General features: G+C 47.2%; 1 protein-coding gene across 1 annotated transcript in view; it reads left to right on the top strand.

Moving 5' to 3' along the window:
- kalrna (kalirin RhoGEF kinase a) overlaps window positions 1-24,496 on the top strand; it is a gene marked incomplete at both ends in the record, with an annotated part of 193,373 nt that extends 168,877 nt beyond the window's left edge. The window contains 22 exons of the mRNA XM_080498258.1: window positions 92-195; window positions 421-490; window positions 700-786; window positions 1,751-1,843; window positions 3,278-3,328; window positions 3,414-3,491; window positions 5,259-5,444; window positions 6,507-6,678; window positions 7,642-7,856; window positions 8,538-8,812; window positions 11,935-12,103; window positions 17,966-18,028; window positions 18,137-18,164; window positions 18,950-19,112; window positions 19,215-19,336; window positions 19,871-20,002; window positions 20,229-20,390; window positions 20,466-20,544; window positions 20,639-20,690; window positions 22,140-22,288; window positions 23,080-23,218; window positions 23,939-24,496. Coding sequence (XP_080354384.1) covers window positions 92-195; window positions 421-490; window positions 700-786; window positions 1,751-1,843; window positions 3,278-3,328; window positions 3,414-3,491; window positions 5,259-5,444; window positions 6,507-6,678; window positions 7,642-7,856; window positions 8,538-8,812; window positions 11,935-12,103; window positions 17,966-18,028; window positions 18,137-18,164; window positions 18,950-19,112; window positions 19,215-19,336; window positions 19,871-20,002; window positions 20,229-20,390; window positions 20,466-20,544; window positions 20,639-20,690; window positions 22,140-22,288; window positions 23,080-23,218; window positions 23,939-24,496 — 3,147 coding nt within the window. The remainder of the gene's footprint in view (window positions 1-91; window positions 196-420; window positions 491-699; window positions 787-1,750; window positions 1,844-3,277; window positions 3,329-3,413; window positions 3,492-5,258; window positions 5,445-6,506; window positions 6,679-7,641; window positions 7,857-8,537; window positions 8,813-11,934; window positions 12,104-17,965; window positions 18,029-18,136; window positions 18,165-18,949; window positions 19,113-19,214; window positions 19,337-19,870; window positions 20,003-20,228; window positions 20,391-20,465; window positions 20,545-20,638; window positions 20,691-22,139; window positions 22,289-23,079; window positions 23,219-23,938) is intronic.
- Window positions 24,497-25,529: the final 1,033 nt, after the last annotated feature.

Genomic DNA, 25,529 nt, shown 5'->3' with positions numbered 1-25,529 from the left:
ACGGTGACGACCCGGTGAGACGGTGACGAGGACACGGTGACGACCCGGTGAGAGTGTGAATGGAACCTGTGGTTTCTCACCTTGCGTGCAGGGATTCATGAAGCGCATCGAGGAGAAGGGCGTCTCTGAGGACATGAAGGGAAAAGACAAAATGGTGTTTGGAAACATCCACCAGATCTACGACTGGCACAAAGAGTGAGTTCAGCTTCGGTTCAGTTCGGCATGGCGTGGCGTGGCGTGGCGTGGCGTGGCGTGATGTGGCGTGATGTGGCATGGCGTGAGGTGGCGTGAGGTGGCGTGGCGTGATGTGGCGTGGCATGGCGTGGCGTGGCGTGATGTGGCCTGGCGTGGCGTGGCGTGGCGTGGCATGGCATCTGTCAGGGTGTTCACTGACCTTGACCCTCATCTTTTTCCCGTCAGTTTCTTTGTGGGCGAACTTGGGAAATGTCTGGACGACCATGAACTCCTTCCTGAGCTCTTCATCAAGCACGTGAGTGAGGATGATGATGATGATGATGAAGATGATGATGAACGTCTCTGCTCTTAAGATGATACATGGTGTGTGTGTGTGTGTGTGTGTGTGTGTGTGTGTGTGTGTGTGTGTGTGTGTGTGTGTGTGTGTGTGTGTGTGTGTGTGTGTGTGTGTGTGTGTGTGTGTGTGTGTGTGTGTGTGTGTGTGTGTGTGTGTGTGTGTTGCAGGAGAGGCGGCTGCACATGTACGTGATATACTGTCAGAATAAACCCAAGTCGGAGTTCATCGTAGCAGAATACGACAACTACTTCGACGTAAGTGAAGCTTTGTTGTGTAATCCTCGGGAGAAAAGTACTTTATCAAATAAACCAAGAAGGAAGATCAAAGTTACTTTTGGAGGGTTGTTGTCATGAAATCAATACTTTTCCTTACCTTTACATTTTCCTTTTTTTTAATGTATTTTTATTATATTATTGTACAAATTATACAATAAACAAGCAGAAAAGATTTTAGAAAAGCAAACAGAACGTTACCAGAAAACAAAAAGCAGGACGCAGTAACAGTAACAGTCATTCCTCACATCGCTGCATCACGACACTGAACCGTCAGCAGGATGACGGTGAGGAAAGGTGGTAACGGCAGTATGAGGTATGGTTGAGGTATGGTTGAGGTTTGGTGTCTCAGGTCGGCAGGTGAGCCAGAGACTGTCGTCCGGTGTTTCCATGTTCAGGATACCAACAGGCTCTCTGACCGCCAGGGTTTTACAACAAGCTGCTTTACGATTAGCACTCCGGACAGAATTGTGCTTTTCATAGAGGCTTTATGTTGGAGGAGAGGAGGAGGAACCCAGAGTACTGCAGAGTACTGCAGAGTACTGCAGAGTACTAGGGAGTACTGCAGTACTCTGGGTCGGGTTCACATCTCAGAAAACCACTGAAATATGTTTCAAGAGTTTGGGACACGACATCGGTCACACTTAGACGAGGTGTGTGTGTGTGTGTGTGTGTGTGTGTGTGTGTGTGTGTGTGTGTGTGTGTGTGTGTGTGCGTGTGCGTGTGCGTGTGCGTGCGTGCGTGCGTGCGTGCGTGCGTGCGTGTGTGTAGGAATATATTCACAAAGCCTCTTGTAAAGGCACCATGTCTACATTGCAAACACAACATTAATAATGTGTCCAGTCAATCTAAGAACATGTTTCTTGTGACCCTCCTTCACTGTCATGTTGTAAACCAGTTTGAAGTTGAGCTGAACCGGTCTGAGGACAGGATCTTTGTGTTCCAGGTGATCCAGCAGGACATCCAGTCCAGACTGACCATCAGTGACTTTCTCATCAAACCCATTCAGAGAATCACCAAATACCAGCTTCTACTGAAGGTGATTCAGAACCTCGAGACAGTTTAGGTGAATGTAGGCCGTCTGGTTGAAGCTCAGGTGTTGAGACGGAACTGGTCCACCAGGTGGTCCATCAGGGGGTCCACCAGGTGGTCCACCAGGTGGTCCATCAGGTGGTCCACCAGGTGGTCCATCAGGCGGTCCATCAGGCGGTCCATCAGGGGGTCCATCAGGTGGTCCATCAGGGGGTCCATCAGGTGGTCCATCAGGTGGTCCATCAGGCGGTCCATCAGGCGGTCCATCGGGGGGTCCATCAGGTGGTCCACCAGGTGGTCCATCAGGTGGTCCACCAGGTGGTCCATCAGGCGGTCCATCAGGCGGTCCATCAGGGGGTCCATCAGGTGGTCCATCAGGTGGTCCATCAGGCGGTCCATCAGGCGGTCCATCGGGGGGTCCATCAGGTGGTCCATCAGGCGGTCCATCGGGGGGTCCATCAGGTGGTCCATCAGGCGGTCCATCGGGGGGTCCATCAGGTGGTCCATCAGGGGGTCCACCAGGCGGTCCATCAGGTGGTCCATCAGGTGGTCCATCAGGGGGTCCACCAGGTGGTCCATCAGGGCCACGAGATCACATTTACCAGCTGTGTGATGTGATGACATTAACTGCAATACATGAATGTGACCACCAGAGTGAGCATTTCACTCAGTAGTATGCAGTGAATCCTTCCAGGTGGTCAGGACCATGGATATAAACACTCAGTGCCGCCATCTTGGAGAGGTCTCCCGCTCTGCTGAACGTAAAGATCCCAGACTAGAAAATCCACAAAACCATTGGTAGCACTCTTGCTGGATCGCGTGTCCACAGGATAGAGCTTTATTTGTGTTGCTACCTGGACTAGCAGGCGAGCTACAAATGTTTTTGTGGATCTTCTGGCCTGAGATCTTTATGTTTAGTACGAGAGGGAGACCTCTCCAAGATGGCCGAACGAGGCCGGTCCCCATGTGAAGCATCGACTTTTATCTGCGGTCAGGAGTACGACACACGTGTAGTAATGATTTGACATTAAAGATCAAGTTATTCTGTTGATCATAGGAATTAGTTGACTATATTGTTGAGTTCCAGCTGCATGTGGCCAGATGTTTTTGAAGAGGTCTAATAAAAATCCACAGGAAATTGTAAAGCACAGGGTGAACTGAGAACTCCTTTTTAATTCTCAGGTTTCTGTGTGTTGCTGTTTAAGTTTATTTCATCAAATGAGAACTTGTCGATGACATTTTAACACTTTGTGGCACTAAAACAAAGATGGATATTGAGAGTTGTAGTTATTTCTATATTCTAATACTATTACCTGTTTGAGATCAACTGTTTTGTCCGTGTCCAGAATGAGTTTGATGGTTTAAATCATTCATTCACAACAGAGTGTTTTGATGAAGTGAAGTTAAAAATGTCCATCTGAGCTCGTTTTCTTGTCCTCAGGACTTCCTGAAGTTCAGCTCGAAGGCGGGGCTGGACTGTGAGCAGATCGAGGTGAAGCTCCTCCTCCCATCTCATGCAGACGGACGTTTGTCCCAGACGATGTGTTGACGTCCTTGTGTCTCGCCGTCTCTCGCAGAAAGCCGTGGACTTGATGTCCCAGGTGCCCAAACTGTGTAACGACATGATGAACCTGGGCCGGCTGCAGGGATACGAGGTGCGTGGCGTCCTCTGGTGTCCGTCTGGTGTCTGTCTGGCGTCCGTCTGGTGTCTGTCTGGTGTCCGTTTGGCGACCGTCTGGCGTCTGTCTGGTGTCTGTATGGCGTCTGTCTGGTGTCTGTCTGGCATCCGTCTCGCGTCTGTCTGGTGTCTGTATGGCGTCCATCTGGCGTCTGTCTGGTGTCTGTCTGGCGTCCGTCTGGCGTCTGTCTGGTGTCTGTACGGCGTCCATCTGGCGTCTGCCTGGCGTCCGTCTGGTGTCCGTCTGGCGTCCATCTGGCGTCTGTCTGGTGTCCGTCTGGCGTCCGTCTGGCGTCTGTCTGGTGTCTGTCTGGTGTCTGTCTGGTGTCTGTCTGGTGTCTGTCTGGTGTCTGTCTGGTGTCTGTCTGGCGTCCGTCTGATGTCTGTCTGGTGTCTGTCTGGTGTCTGTCTGGTGTCTGTCTGATGTCTGTCTGGTGTCCGTCTGGCGTCCGTCTGGTGTCTGTCTGGTGTCTGTCTGGCGTCCGTCTGATGTCTGTCTGATGTCTGTCTGGTGTCTGTCTGGTGTCTGTCTGGTGTCCGTCTGGTGTCTGTCTGATGTCTGTCTGGTGTCTGTCTGGTGTCTGTCTGGTGTCCGTCTGGTGTCTGTCTGATGTCTGTCTGGTGTCTGTCTGGTGTCTGTCTGGTGTCCGTCTGGCGACCGTCTGGCGTCTGTCTGTTGTCTGTATGGCGTCCGTCTAGCGTCCGTCTGGCGTCCGTCTGGTGTCCGTCTGGTGTCTGTCTGGTGTCTGACTGGTGTCCGTCTAGGACCGTCTGGCGTCTGTCTGGTGTCTGTCTGGTGACCGTCTGGCGTCTGTCTGGTGTCTGTATGGCGTCCGTCTGGCGTCCGTCTGGTGTCCGTCTGGTGTCCGTCTGGTGTCCGTCTGGTGTCTGTCTGGTGTCCGTCTGGCGACCGTCTGGCGTCTGTCTGGTGTCTGTATGGCGGCCGTCTGGCGACCGTCTGGTGATCGTCTGGCATCTGTCTGGCGTCCGTCTGGCGTCTGTCTGGTGTCTGTCTGGCGACCGTCTGGCGTCTGTCTGGTGTCTGTATGGCGTCCATCTGGTGTCCGTCTGGTGTCCATCTGGCGTCTTTCTGGCGTCCGTCTGGCATCCGTCTGGCGTCTGTCTGGTGTCTGTCTGGCGACCTTCTGGCGACCTTCTGGCGTCTGTCTGGTGTCTGTATGGTGTCCGTCTGGTGTCCGTCTGGTGTCCGTCTGGCATTTGTCTGGCGTCTGTCTGGTGTCCTTCTGGCGTCCGTCTGGTGTCCGTCTGGCGTCTGTCTGGTGTCTGTCTGGTGTCCGTCTGGCGTCCGTCTGGTGTCTGTCTGGTGTCCGTGTGGCGTCCGTCTGGCGTCCGTCTGGTGTCCGTCTGGTGACCGTCTGGCGTCCGTCTGGTGTCTGTCTGGTGTCCGTCTGGTGACCGTCTGGCGATCGTCTTGCGACCATCTGGCGACCGTCTGCTGCCCATCTGGTGTCCGTCTGCTGTCCGTCTGGCGTCTGTTTGGTGTCTGTCTGGCGTCCGTCTGGTGTCCGTCTGGCGTCCGTCTGGCGTCTGTCTGGTGTCCGTGTGGCGTCCGTCTGGCATCCGTCTGGTGCCCGTCTGGCGTTTGTCTGGTGTCCGTGTGGCATCTGTCTGGTGTCCGTCTGGCGACCATCTGGCGATCGTCTGGCGACCGTCTGCTGTCCGTCTGGTGTCCGTCTGGCGTCCTCTGGCTCGCCGTGCTGACGGTCCTGTGCTTTGTCCTCAGGGGAAGCTGACCAGTCAGGGCAAGCTGCTGCAGCAGGAGACCTTCTTCGTGACGGAGCAGGACGCCGGCGTCCTGTCGCGCTCTAAAGAACGCCGCGTCTTCCTCTTCGAGCAGATCGTCATCTTCAGCGAGCTGCTGAGGAAAGGCTCGTCCACGCCGGGGTACCAGTTCAAGAAGAGCATCAAGGTAGACGGACGACACCAGCCGGATGTCGTCCTCCCCAGAACCCCCAGAACCCCCAGAACCCAGAGCCCAGAGCCCTGGTGGTAGAACGGAACAGTTAAAGACAGGAAGGAATGAGTGAATGAATGAATGAATGAATGAATAAGTGACTGAATGAATGAATGAATGAATGAACGAATGCCTGAATGAATGAATGCGGGAATGAATGAATGAACGAATGAGTGAATGAATTAATGAGAGTGAATGAATGAATAATGAATGAATTAATGAGTGAATGAATGAATAATGAATGAATGAATGAGTGAATGATCGAACCTTTCACAGCCGGTCATATTAAACCCAAAACAATCAGACGAAATGACAGATCTAATCATATCAATGCCTACTCCAACCTGTACTACTACTACCTGTAGTACTACTAGTACTACTGGTAATACTACTACTACTGGTAGTACTATTACTACTACTACCTGTAGTACTACTACTCCTACCTGTAGTACTATTACTACTCCTACTACTACTCCTTCCACTACTCTTACTACTACTATTACTATTTCCTTCTCTTCTTCCTCTTAGTTTTTTTCTGCTCCAACTCATTTTTATTTTCTTGTTCCGTCTCCTCCTCTTCCTCCTTTTTCTTCTGTGTTCTCTTGTTCTTCATTTTCTCCCCCTACATCTCCCTCTTTTCTTCTCCTCCTCCTACTCGTTCTGGGTATTTTTTCATCCCTCCTTTGCTTCTGTTGTCCCTTTTGCTTTCCTGATTGTTTTTTTTCATTGCTTTGCACCTTTTTCATTCAAAGTTCAACTTGCAGTAGAGCAGTAGAAGATGTTTCAGAGTTTTATCACTTCACTAACGATCCCCCTCTTCTGTGGTACTGTGAGGCTGTTCTGCTTTTTCAACTTGGAGCCTTTGATGGAGCTCTTCCCTCTTCCCTCCGAGGTTTTGGGCTGTTTTCATTGGATCGTTCTTGTTTTTCATGAATTCACTTCTTATTCCTGCTGCGTGGGCAAAAATGAGTAAAAAGCGCTGACTCGGCTGGTTTTCCTGGGCCTCCGGTCCGGCAGGTGTCCTACCTGGGTCTGGAGGACAGCGCCGACAACGACCCCTGCAAGTTTGTGTTGGCGAGCCGCGGCTCGTCGGAGCGCTTCACGCTGCAGGCCGCCAACGTGGACGTCAAGCAGGTGTGGGTCCGACACGTCCAGGAGGTCCTGGACGCCCAGAGCAACTTCCTGTCAGGTGAGGACACCGTCAGGGACACGTCCACCACTAGAGACAGAGACACGCAACACTGGGTTTGAACAAATGGTGTTGTATTGCTTGTTGTTGTTGTTGTTGTTGTTGTTGTTGTTGTTGTTGTTGTTGTGACGATGCTTCTTGACAGGCCAGTCTATATTCCTAGAAAGTGTGTATTTTTAAATTGTGTGAGTAACAATGGGGGGGGGGATACCACCATCTAGGGTATTTCTGCCGTTCCCGTGTAAACGGACATCATTTTCAAAACTTTGCTGTGAAACTCACAAATACTCAAGTATGATATAACATCTGCACACAAAAAACTGTAGATTTTCACCAGGACCTGAGATTCTTTTGTTCTTGTGCATAAATGACTACATTTGGAATATTTCACCCCAAACAAGGATCGTCAGCCAAGAAAAGCAGTTTGACAAAGACAGAGGACAGTTTTTTCTCTTCCTCTCGTCCCACAAAACCTAAATCAGCTCCTAATACGACCTCATTGGAGGGAGAAACACTTTCCACTGATTCAGATGCAGCCAAGAAGTGTTTTTACAACAGTGGATGTTTTTCAGAGTCCAGCTTTCTGGACTTTGTGTCGTGAGGATGAAACAGAGGAGAACCTCCACTCGCTGAAACAGATATTTTCAAAATAAAGTACTAAAGAGTCTGTGCTTTACACTGAATCGAAATCCCCGTCGATCATGTGGACTTTGTGTTGTTTTTCAAGCTCTTCCCATGATGCTTCATCACCAATGATCCCAACAAGCCTCTGATGAGGCTCCAGTCATTTACTTTATTTATCGACTGAATAGACATTTATTTTCAGTATAAAGGTGTTTGGACCCACAGGAGCTTCTCTTCTTCTACCCTCGGCCACTATTTCATTTCCCTGGCTGAGCTTGTGTGCAGGAAACCCCCGACAAAGTAAAAGCGTGTGGTGAACATGTGCTCCGTGTGCTGCAGCGCTGCAGTCGCCCATCGAGTACCAGAAGGAGCGGGGCGGCGGCAGCGGCTCCTCGCTCACCAGGAACCGCTCGTCGTCCGGGAACCGGCCCGCCCTCTCCTCCCACAGCCGGCCATCCTCCGCCGTGGGACTGGGCGACAAGGAGGCGGAGAGGGGGAGGAGCCAGATGAAAGTGTCTACCTCCAACGGCGGCTCGTCGTGTTTCCAGGCCAGGGTGAGTCCAGCTACTCAGGACTGGAGGTTGTTTACAGTAAACTAATGATGGATTATTGTTTTCCTTCAGGCCGTCTCCTTTGAACAGTTGAGAGCTTGTAGACTTACAGATTTCAATGTAGGAATTTGACACCAGCATCGTACCAGTGGTCCTGCAGTCCACCGCCGTGAGGCGACTGCAAGGAACCAAACTGGTTAAGATTTAATTGAGTCTGACGTTTAAAGTGCTTTGTGAGACTTCTGGCGACACTTTCATCTAAATGATACGACACTGAAACTGTCCAGTGGAATCTAAACATAGTGAGATCCACGTTTAAACAAAAATAAAAGAACATTTAAAAACACAGTTCAATGTAAAGGATCAATAGTGTTCGGTCCTATATTATAATACCAGTTAGTGAATGAAGGTGGACGTTCTCCCTGTATGCAGATGATTACATGTATTAAATGTATGTAAATGTAGATTTTATTCGAGAAACCCAGTAGATTGACTGGAGTCCTTAGATGTACTTGGTGCAGAACAGCACATGTTGTGTTTTGCTCTTGGAGACGGAGAAACGTTAGGGTCCCCAAACAGGACCAAAGTGTCCCCTTGTCCCTGGACGGCGACGCTCTGTCCTCCTCTCTTGTGCTTTACCTTCTGTGGTCACCTCCGTCTCTCCTGCTCCTCCTCCTCCTGCAGGAGGGCTGTAACGGCACCTCCTCCACCATGGTGGTGTCTCAGGACTACTCTGCGCTGAAGGAGCACGAGGTGTGTGTGATCCAGGGGGAGACGGTGCAGGTCCTGGCCACCAACCAGCAGAACATGTACCTGGTGTACCGGCCGGCCAACAGCCAGTCTCCGGCCGCCGAGGGCTGGGTGCCGGGCCACGTCCTGGCCCCGCCCACCAAGCCCCTCAAAGACTCCTCCTCCGCCTCGTCCTTCTCGGCCGCGGTGGCCGACGCAAACAACATCAAGTAAGTCCTCGTCCTCGTCTCGTCCCCGTCCCCGTCCTCGTCCTCGTCCTCGTCCTCGGGCGCTCGGAGTGGATTTTGGTGTTTTTTCCTCCTCCCTCACCTCCTAACTCCTCCCCTCTAAAACAAAACCCCTCGGACTCACAGGAGCCTTTTTTTTTGTCGTTTGTTTTTTAAGAACCGGGTTCTGACCTGCAGTCGTTCAGTGACTTTGTTTTCTGAGCCGTCGTCACAAACTGGAGCACTGAGGAGTGAATCCTAGAAACTATCGTAGCTAAAACTGTGGAGCGAAAACCGGACTCTTATTTCAGTTCCTAACACCTTTTTTATCTTTCATTTTGTATTTTTTTTTTTTTATTTTGGACTGTTTTTCTTGAAAAGGAAAAAGAAAGAAAAAGAAAATCTCAGCTTGGTTCTCCAGTCCGGAGAAGATTTATTTTGTTGTCTGTGGCAATCGACACACGTTTGTGTTTCTTCCTCCTTATGCTGTCATTTTGTTTCTCCTAATTATTATTTTATTTCACAGAGTTGGATTTTCTTTCTCCCTCCTTTGTGTTGATTCTCGTCACTGTACAAACGTTGATTTTGCTGTTTTGACTGAAGCTCGAGAACATTCCTGTTTTTAAAAAGAAATCCTTTTTGCACTATTTATGATGAAGAAAAGAATCTGAATGAAGTCAGGCTGTGCAATATGTCTCATTTAATGGCAACTGTTGGTCGTCTAATGATGATTTTTAAATGTATTTTATGTAAAATAAAGGTTTTGGGAGTTGAGCATGAGTTAGCGGAGACAACGTGACGTGTTTTGTTGTGCGTTAGTTCGCAGATGATCCACGACTTTGTAGTTTTTAATATTTGTAAATAAACTGACGGTGAAGCTGAGCGGTCTGTGTGCGGCCATCAGGTTTAATTTATTCATTTCTGTCTTTGAGTCTGTTTTTCCCCGCCCTGGTTCAGTTCACTTTTGTTCCTGTATTGACCTTTAATTTCTCTGTGTGGATTTCAGTTCTTACTAACATGGACGGTTTGACGCTCCACAGAAGGTTTGACTCCTGAACGCAGAGGAAACAAACCCGGAGGCGGACAGACGCTTCTCGTTTCACAATCACGTTTAACTGTCAAGAAATGATCACATTTCCAGCCATATTTTTCAACTGTAAAATGTAGTCAAATTAAAATGCAGCCTACATACAGTATGTATATAATTTAAAATTTGTTAAGGTGGTTGGGAATTTTATCCTCTTTTATTTTAGACTAGGTTTTAAATTTAAAAATTGTATAGTTTTAATTACTTTCATGTATTTATTACATTTAAAAAATATTTAGACTGAAGGATTTAACATTCAAATTATTAATGTATAATGTCACTATTTGGTTAATTTATTTTTTCAGGATTTTGAAATACTATCTTTGATTTTTTTTTTTTCATTTTTGTTTATGTTTTTATTTAATCTGAAGTTTGGACATTTAAAAATAATTCTAATAACATTTTAACTTCTTGACTAAAGTTTCAATTTTTAGAATTTGATTAATTAAAGTTCTTGTGCTTTCAATCTTTTTTTTTGGGGGGGGGGTCAAAACAAAGTTAGTATTGAGGAGAAACAACATATAAAAATATAATTTTAGGGGAAAAGGATAAAGTTTGAACCAAAAGTATTTAGGTTCAAAGGTAAACTTTATCCGATCAGGATCAAGTTTACAGGAAAAATGTGGAAAATATCTGGATAAAATCCATTTAGTTTGAGAAACGTTAAAATGAAGTGATGAAACCAGTCGGTTTGTTTCTGATCCAGGTTTTTCTTCTTTTGAAGCTCACAACTCAGATTTTTATGAGGAAAACCAACTGAAGGTTCAATAAGTTTAATTTCCAAGCAGTCCGACTTGTAACTGTGTTTGGAGGGTAAAAATAAAGCCTGAAGGATTCAGATTTGTTTTGTTCAATGCCAGATTTCATGTGTTTTATTAATTTCTCTCTCTGCATCACTTTCAGTGTGATTTTGTTTTGTGCCTCAGTAAAAGCCTGAGCTCAGTGTCGTCCTCTCTCCTGTCTTCACGGACCACAACGGAGCGGCTGCAGATTCAGGAAACAACCAGTTATTCAGGTTTTAACCACAAACAGACCAGAAACAAAGAAACACCCCCGCAGCAGCGCCTGATCATCATTATCATTATTATATATATATATATATATATATATATATATATATATATATATATATAGCATTATTATTGTCATAGTGCAAGTTAAACCTGAAAGTAAATGATATTCAGGAGCAAATAGAACAAATTTTACATTTTGTGAATGTCAAAGAAAAAAAAAATGCAAATATAATTCCAACATGCAAAAAAAAAAAAAAACGATTATGTTCAACAACAACAAACAAGTTTAAGATTTTATCAAATTTTATTTCTGGGAGAAAACTGTAGAGTATTGAATGCATTGAGTAGATTTTTCTCACTAAAACAGATTTTGTGAATGAGATCAGATGTGAATTTGAAGTTAGAATTCATGGAGCACATTTATTAACAAAGCTGCATGTTGCTCGCTGTCTGACTGACACCATGTAGCGACACGTAGAAAGGATTTTAATTCGTCTTGGTTTTGTTTTTTTCTTTGGTTCCATAAAGTTTACTCTAAGTCAGGGGTGTCCGGGCTCCGTCCTCGGGGGCCGCCGCCCTGGGGGGGCCGCCGCCCCGGGGGGGCCACCGTCCTGGGGGGGCCGCCGCCCTGGGGGGGCCCCTGTCCTGCAAGGTTTAGCTCCTCCCAGTTCAACACACCTGTTTGTAATGAGGGGCTCTTATTGGGCTTTTTTGCCACCTTGGTGATGACATCATCATTACATCAGGTCTGCTGAGGAGGGAGGGACTAAAACATGGAGGACAGCGGCCCTCCAGGACCCACTTTGGACACCCCTGCTGTAAAACGTCTTTTTGTTTGTGAAGAGCATGAATTAGTGAAAAGAGTTGCGTTTACCTTCCCTCTGAGTTCCACTGCTGGCCACCAGGGGGCCAGCAGGGGGCCACAGTGAGCGGTCCCCCGCAGTGAGCGGTCCCCACTCAGCCGGCCGCGGCGCCGCTGAGCCGCTCTCTGATTGGCCAGTGGATGTTTCCTGTGCTGTACACAGGAAGTCCCTGTCCTGGAACACGCTGCGTGCCAGGAAGCGCGCCGAAGCCAAGGACAGCATGTCGGCGGGGGTCAGAGGTCAGGAGAACGGCCTCCTCCGCAAGCCCAAAGAAACCGCCACGCCCCCTCCCCCACCCCTCGCCTCGCCCGCCCCCGGGCCGAAGGCTAAAGTGAGTAACGCCGGTCGACAGTGGCGCACCCCCCCCCAACCCCCCAACCCCCCCACACGTTTTTTTATGTTGACTTTAACACGTGTGTGTGTGTGTGTGTGTGTGTGTGTCGGTGGTTCCCAACTTGCTCCACAGCACGTTGTTTACATTCATACACGAAACTTTGCATTCTGGGCGTCTGATTCCACAACGACTTCCTGAAAACACTCCGTCTCCATGGAAACTATGATAGGCTGCTGCTGCTGCAGTAACTGCAGCAGCAGCAGCAGCAGCAGAAGCCACGACATTTCTGAGTAAACGGACATGTTTGGGCTTTATCAAGTCAAAGCTAAAGATACTTAATTAATTTATGCATATAAAAAAAATGTCAACAGCAGCTTTTACTATGAAACAAACTACTTTTTATTTCCATTCACGTTGAGAATACCTGTCGGTGTGAAGGCACCGGTCGTGCCTCTTTGAGCTTCGGGTTTCATGCTCAAATATCAGTCTTGAAACGGTACTTCTGAAAACACACTTGTGGTTTTGCGCTGCGTGTTCTGCTGTGTGCCTGGGTTTGCTGCTGAACCACATTATTTCTGTATTCACATTTAAAGTGGACGCCCACACAGCCAGGTGAGTCGGTTGAGGACCACTACGAGCAGCACTGCTTTTTTATTTTCACGTTTTTCTAACCCCCGATTGCACAAATGGTGAAATAAAGTTTGAGTTGTTTTGTGTGGCTTTTTTTTTTTTTATAGTGTTTCTTCCTCCCTCCCCTTGCATGGATGGAAGTAGAAGCAGCAGTGTGTTTGCTGTGTTTTCTAACCTCCAGGTCAACGTCATCACCAAGTCTGAGACGTCGGGACGTCACAGAAACATCTGAAGGATTTAGTTACTATTACAAAAAAAGTCTTTATCAAAACATTCATACTGTGAAAATACCAACATGTGTAATGGTGTCCTGAGAGCGGTGTTCTGTGGAGGGTTGTCCATGTTACAGTCAAAATAATAATGGTGGGAAATAAAGAGCCACAACTGAATAATGGCAACAACGTGGGTTGGATACATAGGTGCTGCAATTTACCTGATGTCCCTGAATGCCTCACGGCTGCTCAATCGCTCAAGACTTGAAGCTAAGTAGCATTAGCATCAAAGTTACACCATCACGGTAAGTTTGTCAAAAATGTGTGAAAGTTTCAAGAAATGTTTTGTTCTGCTGGTTGAGGATTTTGATTCTCTTCACGTCTGCCGACGACAGATAATCAAAACAAGCTGGTCTTTTAATGTGAAGGAGCTCTTCAGTTAGTTCACTGCTGGTTTCACTGGGATTCACTGGCTGTAGTGGATGGAGTCCCAGGAGGGCCAAAATTAAAAGGACATAAATGTGGAAATATAAAGAGAATCAAGAATATAACAAATACACAAAGGTCGTCATGTTGTTTATCTATCTGGTCTTTGTTTATTCCTTGTTGTCAAAACTTCTCCTCTTTTGTTTGTTACATTTGCTTCTTGTCATTACATTTCCTGGACGAGTCGAACGTTTATATTTCCATGGACATGGATGCAGGTTTATTTGAAGTAAAAGAGAGAAAGTGAAATATGTCGAAGTAGCGGTCTGAATATAAACACCAGGACCAGTGGACACGCCCACATTACACCAAAAACCAACGTAACCAGCGGATTCTTAAGCAAACTACTTTTGTAGCAAAATTGTAAAATGATATTTACAATTTTGTACAAGAAATAAGGAATGTGTGAAAGGAAAAATGAATTAAATCCTTCAAACTTGTTCTTCATGCAGCAGTGCCACCTGTTGGCAGGAACAGGAATCGCTCAACATGAAGTCCAGGTGTGATCAGATATGGACTGAACAGGAAGCCCCGCCCACAGCACCTTGCTGATTAGCCCCGCCCACAGCCCTGCTGATTAGCCCCGCCCACAGCCCTGCTGATCAGCATTGTAAGCCCCGTCTCCACCGCACACAAGCGCCGGGACGGAGCGGAGCGGTACGGAGCAGTTCGGAATAGAGACCCCGACCGAAATTTTGGGTCGTGTCCCCACTGCAGAGAGGAGCGTGAAAAGTGGGCGGGGCTTATGAGCTCCGCAGAAATGTGACATTATAACAGAAAAGAACGTCGTCAGATGTAGATCTTATGAATCCTCTGTTGTTGTTTAAATTCTCCACTTTGCACTGTTATTTTTTGCAGCGGAAAAAAAAAAAGTTACTTTTTGCAGCAGTAATTTTTTGCAGCGGAGAGCTGCAGCCGCAACTTCCTTGTTTGTTGTGAGAGAGCGAACGCTCGGCCACTTGCCGGGGACTTGGGGCGACGTGCCCCGCACTCGAGCACTCGGGTGTGGGGCAAGTGGCCGGAGCGTTCCCCCCGGTTGGCTGAGGCACAGACACGGGAGTCTGAGCTTTCTGCTCAAATGCAGGAGGCTCTCCACTCCGGCGCTGATCGCGGTCCGGCAGCACAGTGCCGGAACACGGAGGCGCCGAGCTCCGAGCTCCTCTTCATCGCTTCCGCGGTCCGTCCCCGCGATAAAGCGCCACTGACCGCGGCTGAACAGAACGCTGACCGCCTCTGGGAAGCGGAGCTGCCGGAGCGCGGTCAGCGCCGGAGACGAGAGCTCCAGACTCCGGTGTCCCGGACGCGCATCCACGCCACGGCGAGCGCTATGCTGCAAACAGAAAACTCCAACGCGATGCAAAGTCCCTCCCCCCGGTCTCCCCCTGCCTCAAGTCACTCTTTCACCACAAACACTAAAGTTGAGCAGCAAAGAAAAAAAAATTAAAATAAAAACAACCAGAGCACAGCTGACCACACTGACAGCAGAGGATTCAGCCGGCACATTAACATATTGAGGGCGTGTCGTAAATCACTGACCAATCAGCAGACAGCAGCTCAAACTCAGACCCGTTCCGTGGTCCTGGTACCCCGACGGAAGGGGAGCGGAAAAGCGGTCGCCTTTGGAGCGGTCTAGAGCGGTTCAGACCGCATTCCTGTCGTGACACGCGAGCCGGAGCGGTTTAGACCGGTCTAGGCTGGTACTTTTTGTGCGGTGGAGACGGGGCTTATTGGTTCGGTCTTTTCCAGAAGGTTCGACTCGTCCAGGAAATGTAACGACAAGAAGCAAATGTGAAAAACAAAACAGGAGAAGCTTTGACAACAAGGAATAAACAAAGACAAGATAGAAAAAGAACACGACGACCTTTGTGTATTCTTGATTCTCTTTATATTTCCACATTTAGTTCCTTTTAATTTTGGCCCTCCTGTGCCTCCATAGTGGAGATCGCCCAACGCCATCATCTCAAGACGAGACCCAGACTTTAGGGTGTCGAGGGTCACAACCTTGACATTGTGGTCTTGAGACCAGGACTGCTGTGCAGTACTCTAATACTGCATTACAGTTACATTTTCCAGCATCATCACTGATCCTCACTGGCCTTACGGTACGAACACAAAGAAAATGGCACATTGTGTTTGTTCATAACCAGGATGTTGGTAACACGTTAATTATTCATGTGTTTCTCTCATATGACTACTTTTTTCAGCAAGGAGTAATCTAACACATTACTATTACCAAACCAGTAATCAGATTAAAGTTACTTCTCCAAGTCACTGTACGTTACTGTTGTAGCGTCCAGCAGGACAGCTTCTTCTCTGTAAAGACGTTTTATTGTGAAACAGAACCTGGAGGCTGCTTCATTCTCCAAACTGACAAAGACACACACACCTGACCCGCCCCCTTCTCCTCTCAGCCAATCACAGGCCAAGCTGCTCTAACGGTGCGTTCAGGGAACACAAAATAATCTGAACCAATAAACTTCACCAAACCTTACCATTGCAACTAGAACACACCTGCAGAGACGTTACACTATTTTTGTAATTTTCCTGAGTAAAACGATATATCGGTGGGAAGCCCCGCCCCTTTTTTCAATCCATCAATCAATAAAAGACCTTTTGTCCCCGGGGGCAATTAAAATGTCACACAGAGCAGGCAGTGCAAATAAATCAATAAATCAATAGATGAATAGAACAACAACAGACTACAACTACCTCTCTGGGTAAATAAATAGCAGTAATAGTAAAAAAATAAAATAAAAGCGTGAGTCAGATTTAAATAGAACAAAGAATGAAGGTCAAAGTTTAAATATTATAAACATGCAGGCGGCAGGGGTCAGCAGAGTTCTGGTAGAACTGGTTGTCATTTTTACGTTGAGGCGATGAGGGGTCGGCAGCTGCTGAAAGTAACTAAAAAGTAACTTGTAATCTGGTTATTTGTTTTTAAAAGTAACTAAGTTAACGTAACTAAGTTCTTTACTACAGAAGTAACTAGCCACTGGTCATATCTGACCTTCTCATCTCTCCATTAGTGATGATCGAATCTGAACGAATCGTTCAAAACCCGCGAGTCACTTTATTGAACGGTGACTCAAGAGTCATCACGTTCATTAACTCGTTCGCTGAGTCATTCTTGCTGCAGCCTCCAGCCGCAGAGAGGAAAATATAAACGTCACTGTTCTGCAGCTCATCCAACTCCATTACTCTCTTTAGTGGCCCTGTGAGAAAAGCAGCTGTAATGCTAAAACAGCTGCTAAAAGAGCTGCTAAAAGCAGCTGTAATGCTAAAAGAGTTGCTAAAAGCAGCTAGTAGCCGAGCCGTTAACGCTAGCTGCTAAGCACAGCAGCTTCCGGCTCCTTACAGTCACACGAGGCTTTCAGCAGCTCCAGTCAGCTTGTAGGTGAAGTTCAGCACGAATGACCGACTCACTTTATTTCAGTCGTTCAGCTCACATGCCCGAGTCACCTGGAAACTCGAAAGAGTCGTTCAGTGAATCGGTCAGTAGCACTTCCGCTGTGCCGTTCACCTGGTGAGCTGTGAGGCTCCGCCCCCTCCGTCCCTAAGCCCCTCCCTCATCTGAAAATCTGCAGCGGCGCTCAGAAAGTTTCTGAGTGACGGCGGGGGAAGAAAAAAAACACATGCTGTTTGTTTCACAAAGCTTGTAGAGATAAATACATGAATAATACATGAATAAATACACAATAAACAATGTTAAAATACGACTGAAGTGTGTTGTGCTACATTTAATATTGTCCCCTATAATTAGTTCTACCCGATGAACGTCACATTATTTATTGATATTAAGAAAAAAAGAAAATCAGAATGTTGGAAGGAAAAAAAACTATAAAATCATATGTATATATTAATATATACTGTATATCTGCCATTCTGAATGCCGGGTGTTTATTCAGTTTAATCACTTGTTTAATTTATTTTCTGATTCAACTAAACCTCAGAAACATCACACATAATCTAGAATAAGGAGACCAGGATCACTAAACACTAGTGTGTATTATTGTTTATTTTCCTCAGAAGTGTTTCAGCATTTTACTATGAATACATGATTCTCCCCCTGGTTCATGTCACAGTTCAACCTCCAGGTCCTGGAGCGGTGGAAATAGTGCGAGTCAACTGAATCAAATGACTCAAATGACTCAGACAACCGGTTCACTTGGATGAACGACTCAAAAACCCGTGAGTCCGTTCAAGGAGTCGTGTTTCTCATCACTACTCTCCATGTGTAACATGAGAACCGGCAGGTTTGAGAGGCTCCACATGGTTCGTTGGTTAAAAAAAAACAAGCCACTTTGTTCAGGTTCACATGTGGACGAGACGCTTTTCTGTCTCATGATGATCCAACCTGCTCTCAGGTGAGGATCCACTGGTTTGAGCCTCGGCCGTCAACAGAAGCGTCCGTCTTTATCTCTTCCTCCGACTATTCGCTCCTGCTCTCCTCTCCTCTGCGTCTTGTGCTCCTTTTTCTATTTCCACCTGTTTCTAAAAGTGTCATGTCTTCCTGTCACTGGTTCTCCATCAGGACGTCCACACTTCTGACGAGTCCGACTGCGACGACGACCTCGACCCGAAGACGGGCATGGAGGTAGAGCTCTTCCTTTCCTCCCTGGGGACAGGGCAGAACTGACCCACTGACAAAGGGACAGAAGAGACGAAGCTGAAAACTGAACTGGGTGTTTTATTTCTTTTCCAGCTTCTCAACCCAAACTTCATCCAGGAAGGTGAGACACACTTTCTCCAGTGTTTCCTGTTGGGATGAAGTCAGTAGAAGTGTGGAGTCACTGGTTCAGACAACCACCAACTCTTCCAGCATTTCTTTATCTGACCACTATTTCCAGCAAAACCTCGTTTCACGTGTCTGGATTTACATCAGTCAATGCAACGCAGAATAAAATCTCATCAAATGTCGTCATGAGAATTGAAATTCAACATTTAGATGAGTGAGACGGTCAAATGGGATGAACGTGTCTCATACTGAAAAGTTCTGTTATTGAAAATTACAAGACTGGCAGCGTCTCACTCCAGATGCTACTTTCTGACATGGACCATATTTTCCAGACCGTAAGTCACTATTTTTTGGGGGGGGCGGATTTTGGTTGGTCGGTCATACAATTCATATTGAGAAGCAACTTAACTTTAATTAAATATATGAGTATAATCAGTATATACAGACTGAAGTCCGGAGACGTCACTGTATGAACACAACATGCTGCTTCAGTACCACTAAAATAACTTATTTAACTGACAGAGCAGGCAAAATATCAGAAAAGATCAAATCAGAGAATGAAAGAAAACTTTTTTAAAGATGTATCATAAAACCAACTGAGCATCAGAGAAACATCACATCACAGATGTTTGATCTGCAAAACACAATAACCTCTCTGTTCGTCAATGGATGAAGGAGTTTGTTCTGCCGAGGTCGTTTCCCATGATTCCCCCCATGTTGTGTAACAACGCACCACAAGAAGCTCGTCCTCTCACTGGTTTTGTCCCGGGGTGTTTGCAGTGGCTCCAGAGTTCCTGGTCCCGCTCTCAGACGTGGTCTGTGCCTTCGGGGAGACGGTGGTCCTCTGCTGTAAAGTCTGTGGTCGACCCAAACCCTCCGTCACCCTGAAGGGTCCCGACCAGAACCCGCTGACCAGCAACAGCCGCTTCACCATCGACATCAGGTGAGACGGAGCGTCTTGTAGTTTGTCCACATGGCTTCATCCGAGCAACTTTCAGTTCCAGGCATTTCTTTGCCCAGTAACTGGAGCTTGTCCTTCCTGCAGGGACACGGGCGACATCGTGCTGAAGATCTGTAACCTGATGCCCCAGGACACGGGGATCTACACCTGCGTCGCCGTCAACGACCACGGCTCCGCCTCCTCCTCGGCCTCCATCAAAGTCCAAGGTCACCCAGAATCTTCCTCTACACCTTCTTAAGCTTTTCCTGGAGTTATGAGCTGATATGAAAATATATTTTTTCGGCCAGTTGACAGAACTTTTTATTGATTTGTTCTGTTTGTCCTGCTGGCTGCAGCACTAACTCACATCATTTTCCAGAAAAACCAAGCAGTAATGGAGGATTTTGGTGCTGAAGCAGCATTCTGCTGTCATACAGTGCCATCTAGTGGTCGCACTAGAATCATTTAATATACAAGTTGCAACCAAAAAAAGTGCCTTGTCCTTTGGAAATGACGGTAGCGATTTTTTCAGTGTCAGCATTACGCTTCTGTCCACTGATTCTCATTGAAAAACCCTCAAAATAATGACTGAAACGTTCACAGCTTTTCTTATCGAGTGCAGAAAATACGGAGCTTCACGGCTCCATTGACTCACTTCAGTTCCACGTTCAAAGGAACATTTCAGTATTTTCCATCCAGCTGAGATGTGACGGATTCTACCGTCTGTTGTTGTTGTTGTTGTTGTTGTTGTTTGCTGGCAGGCATCCCGGCAGCTCCGGGGAGGCCGGTGGCCCAGGAGGCCAGCAGCACGGCGGTGATGGTCCACTGGCCGCCTCCGGCCTCGTCGGCTCACTGCGCCGTGAGCAGCTACACGGTGGAATACAGGCAAGAAGGTCAGAGACGTCCTCTGAGGACACGCCGTGTGTGTTTGAGTGCATTTTAAATGTTAAAACAAAAACGAAAAATCTTCAGATTTGAAGACATTAAAGTGGTCCAGTTTGAGCTGTGTTGTAGTACCACTCTGTGCCACAAGGTGGTGCATTGAGTCACCTCACTGTTCTGCTAGTGGACAGAGGTTGCTTCACTAAAGCTTGTGCTGACTGGCCCTCTTCTGGTCAGACTCCCTGCTGTGGCAGCGGGCGGCCAGCAGCCGGGAGGAGTGCGTCCAGATCGACGCTCTGATCCCGGGGGGGCACTACCAGTTCAGGGTCCGGGCCTCCAACCGCTGGGGCGTCGGGCCGCCGTCCGAGCCCTCCAACATGGTCACTCTGGCCAGCAGCAGTAAGCAGCACGCTCCCACACTTAAAAAAAGAACTTTGGCATTGTCTAAGTTGTTTTTGTTCGTCACTCTTCCAGGCTCTGGATTTGATGGAACGACGATTCAGTGGAAAGAAAACTTTGACTCGAGCTTCACTGAGATCTCTGAGATTGGAAGGTACGCTGTGCTCTTTTTAAACCTGGTGTCCAAGTGTCCCCAATGTTCTTTTTGTTTTTTATTGACTCTGACGCCTCTTCATTTCCTCCTCTAGGGGGCGCTTCTCGGTGGTGAGGAAATGTGTCAACAAGTCCACAAAGAAAGAGGTGAGTCGTCACTGACCAGAGGATTTCAGCTTGAAAATATCAGTCCTCTAAATACAAACGTTCACTATTTATATTTTTAATGATTTAGATGCAATTTAGCTGCTTTTATAGGATAATTTGTTTTAATGATCATCTCAAATGTTGCAGTAAAATATTTAAATATAAAATATTTGTCAGAAAATATGAGCAGAGTTTTTTCAATGCAAACTTTTTGTTTTCAAAAACTTTTATGTCGATGAACATTTACCTGTGGCTTCAACGAGCTCATAGCTTCAGTGACCTCATAGCTTCAGTGACCTCATAGCTTCAGTGACCTCATTGCTTCAGTGACCTCATAGCTTCAGTGACCTCATAGGTTCAACGAGCTCATAGCTTCAGTGACCTCATAGCTTCAGTGACCTCATTGCTTCAGTGACCTCATAGCTTCAATGACCTCATAGCTTCAGTGACCTCATAGCTTCAATGACCTCATAGCTTCAGTGACCTCATTGCTTCAGTGACCTCATAGCTTCAGTGACCTCATAGGTTCAACGAGCTCATAGCTTCAGTGACCTCATAGCTTCAGTGACCTCATTGCTTCAATGACCTCATAGCTTCAGTGACCTCATTGCTTCAGTGACCTCATAGCTTCAATGACCTCATAGCTTCAGTGACCTCATAGCTTCAATGACCTCATAGCTTCAGTGACCTCATTGCTTCAGTGACCTCATAGCTTCAATGACCTCATAGCTTCAGTGACCTCATAGCTTCAGAGACATCATAGCTTCAGTGACCTCATAGCTTCAGTGACCTCATAGCTTCAATGACCTCATTGCTTCAGTGACCTCATAGCTTCAGTGACATCATAGCTTCAGTGACCTCATAGCTTCAGTGACATCATAGCTTCAATGACCTCATAGCTTCAGTGACCTCATAGTTTCAGTGACCTCATTACTTCAGTGACCTCATAGCTTCAGTGACCTCATAGCTTCAATGACCTCATAGCTTCAGTGACCTCATTGCTTCAGTGACCTCATAGCTTCAATGACCTCATAGCTTCAGTGACCTCATAGCTTCAGAGACATCATAGCTTCAGTGACCTCATAGCTTCAGTGACCTCATAGCTTCAATGACCTCATTGCTTCAGTGACCTCATAGCTTCAGTGACATCATAGCTTCAGTGACCTCATAGCTTCAGTGACCTCATAGCTTCAGTGACATCATAGCTTCAATGACCTCATAGCTTCAGTGACCTCATAGTTTCAGTGACCTCATTACTTCAGTGACCTCATAGCTTCAGTGACCTCATAGCTTCAGTGACATCATAGCTTCAATGACCTCATAGCTTCAGTGACCTCATAGTTTCAGTGACCTCATTACTTCAGTGACCTCATAGCTTCAGTGACCTCATAGCTTCAGCGAAGCCCCAACAAATCGGTGCTTTACAGTCTGAAGAGTTTTCTTGTCTAGTTCGCAGTGAAGTTTGTCAACAAGAAGATGCAGAAGAAGGAGCAGGTCGCTCATGAAGCCGACATTCTCCAACACGTACAGAACCACCAGATGGTGGCGCTGCTGGACACATACGAGTCTCCCACCACCCTGATGCTCGTCCTGGAGCTGTGAGTGCAAATACCATTTCTACTCATGACTTTGACTTTTCCAGGTCATAGTCAGTGTTTTGTCTTCAGTGTTTTTAAATGTTCCAACTGGAGGAAAAAGCCTGGTAGTGTACTGCTGGCCCTGACCGAAACACCACCGCCACCACGATACTCTTCAGTATCGACAAGCAAATACATCTTGTGGCATCTTGTGCAATGTGGGCGGTGCCAAATTAAGCTCCGCCTGCATGTGTCAGTTTGGAGGAAAACGGAGGAGCGTTCATTATTATTATTAATAATGTGGCTTTGCAGACAAGAACCTCTGTAACTTTAATCTGATTACAGGTTTGGTAATAGTAATGCGATTAGTCGTTACGGAAAAAGGTGGTGATATGAGAGTAACGCGTTACTCAATCATCTAATCATTTGACAAAAATAAAATCTAGCTCAAACACAATTACCTTCAAATGTCCTGTTAACTGGAGAGAGATGGAGCAGCAGGGTGACGTGTTTGTGAATGTCTAGAGCGCCCTCTGTTGGATCATTAGAGGAACTACATGAAATCGTACTGAGTCTCATCCACACAACTCAGCCACTCTAAGAATTAACCACATAAACCACATACAAATGTTTATTTGATGCATCATGGCGGCCATATTGGGCACTAAAATACCTTTAAATGATTGAGAGTGTTGTGTCGAATGTGTGCCCAGTGACTGAGGATGTCGTCACTCTGCCTGTTAATGGTCAGAATTATCACATAACCTGTTGCTAGATGTCGTGAGTGACTCGTTCACGTGTTTGTGTGTCAGCCTGGAGGACGGGCGCTTGCTGGACTATCTGGTTGCTCACGACGAGCTGATGGAGGAGAAGGTGGCCTTCTTCCTCCGAGAGACGCTGGAGGCTCTGCAGCACCTGCACACCTGCAGGGTGGTGCACCTGGACCTGAAGGTGGGGTTCTGCAGTTTTCACTGTTTTCACTGTTTACACCAGTGTTTTTCAACCTTTTTGAGCCAAGACACACTTTTTTCTTTGTAAAACTCTGGAGTCACACCTCCACCAGAAAATGTTAAAATGGTAAACTCTGTAGCCTCTATTAACAATATAAAGTCTTTCTCATCAAAGTTTTATCAACAGGAATCCAGTAAATCCAGAAAGCAAGGACTTTTTTTAATAGTGACTCCCTCAGTGTGAAACCTGGACCTGATGGATGAAGAGCTGAGATCCTGGTTCACATTCTTCCTTTTCAAAAACTTCTCCATCACTGTCACTGACACAGTACTTTGATACAAGATGGTAGCAGGAGGTGGAGATGAACCACACTGACGTCTGTCGCTTTACATTTCACCGGCAAAGTTCTGTGCTGCCCTCTAGTGGTGAAGAGTATTTATACATGATTACTCTGCACCACTTTTTTAGACAAAAATGTGAAATTGTATAATTTCGTACAACTCACCTGACTAAATCTCGCGGATCACCATTGTGGCGCGTCACAGTGGTTGAAAAACACTGGTTTCACTGTTTAGATGCTGTTTCCTGTTAACTTGCATTGTTTTCAAAACGTTGCCGTCTAAACGTGAAACTTTTCTAAAATGAAAACACAAAAATGTGTTTCCAGTTGCACGGTTGTGGTGTAACCGTGTTGTGGTGTCCCGTGTCCCCCTCCTGCAGCCAGAGAACATCCTGGTGGACCTCCACTCGCCGTCCCCCTGCATCAAGCTCATCGACCTGGGGGACGCCGTGCAGCTCTCCACCCACCGCCGCTACGTCCACCTCCTGCTCGGCAACCCGGAGTTCGCGGCGCCCGAGCTCATCCGCGGGACGCCGGTGTCCGTGGCGACGGACGTGTGGAGCGTGGGGGTCCTGGCCTACGTCATGCTCAGCGGCGTGTCCCCCTTCCTGGACGAGTCCCCCGAGGAGACGTGCGTCAACATCTGCCGCCTGGACTTCTGCTTCCCGGACGAGTACTTCCGGGACGTGAGCCAGGCGGCGCGGGACTTCGTGTCGTCGGCGCTGCAGCAGGATCCCCGGAAGCGGCCGAGCGCCACGTGCTGCCTGCAGCACCCGTGGGTGGGCCGCGGGGGGGCGCACGGCGGCGAGCACTCCAAGACGCCCCTGGACACCACGCGGCTGGCCACCTTCATCGACCGGCGGCGGCAGCTGCACGACGTCCGGCCCATCACCAACATCAAGGGGCTGCTGGGCAGCAGCATGGGCAACACGCTGTGAGGGGGGGGGGGGGGGGAGGGGAGGGGGGGGCAACACTGAACTCTCAGAGGGTGAAAAGGCTGTAATTAATTAATTTATTCTACTAACGTTTAATTTCCATTCACCGCGTTTCATACATAGATCAGTTGAATAAACATCCCATAATAACCAGCAGAAGATCAGGCAGACGGACCAGGAGCAGCAGGATCCACTGCATTAAACACAACGACACTGGGAACTGTGTTTACAAGCCTTCAGCAGGTTAACGTGGAGCTGCTGGGAGGGAATCACTGCCACACGTCAACTCTTCCTGCAGTAAAACCTCTCTGGTTCACACATCTTCAGTCTAATCAAGTTAGTACATCACTGAAAGTACCATCAAAAAACTTTAAACCCTAATAAATGCAGCCAATATTGATATTTACACATAAATAAGACTGCATTTGTTGGTAATAATTGGTTTCTATTGACAGAGGACACGTTATTGCTGCTGTGAGGTCGTGTTGCACCAACATGAGTAAATCAAAGATTCAAATAAATGTAATTCAGCAAAACTCTGATGAAGTGAAAGAACAAACCCAGAGAACCTGCAGACGGAGGCTGTGAGAACGAGTCACGCTCAGGATCTGACGATTTCGTGAAGTTCAAAGAGAAGTCCATGTTGGTGCCACTTCTTTTGGTTCTGTTGAACCTCTGCTCCTCCTGGAGGACGGAAGTGAAGACTGAATGGCTCACGATGAATGTCCACTGGCAGCAGGACAGACTGGACCTGAAGTCAGCAGTCAGGACATGTGTTCTGTTCTGATCTTCTGCTCATCCTGTCTGCTTTCTCATGACTCATTGTCTTTTCAAAAGCTGTAAATTCTTCTTTTTGCTCAGACATGTGAATCTGAGGAAGCGTCCTGGCGGCTCGTCTCTCGTCCACTGAGCAGAAACTGCCTGTTTGAAGACGCCTGTGGACAAAGAAGAACAACTGACTGAGCTTTCCTGTGATTTAAGTTATTGAATGTGTCTGTGTGATCAGAAGCGACTGACCTGAAGGGAAGTCGCTGGA

This window comes from Blennius ocellaris, assembly GCF_963422515.1.
Source record: "Blennius ocellaris genome assembly, chromosome: 6".
Classification (NCBI taxonomy): Eukaryota; Metazoa; Chordata; class Actinopteri; order Blenniiformes; family Blenniidae; genus Blennius; species Blennius ocellaris.
The sequence above is the reverse complement of the archived record's forward strand: the minus strand, read 5'-3'. Positions and strand labels throughout refer to the sequence as shown.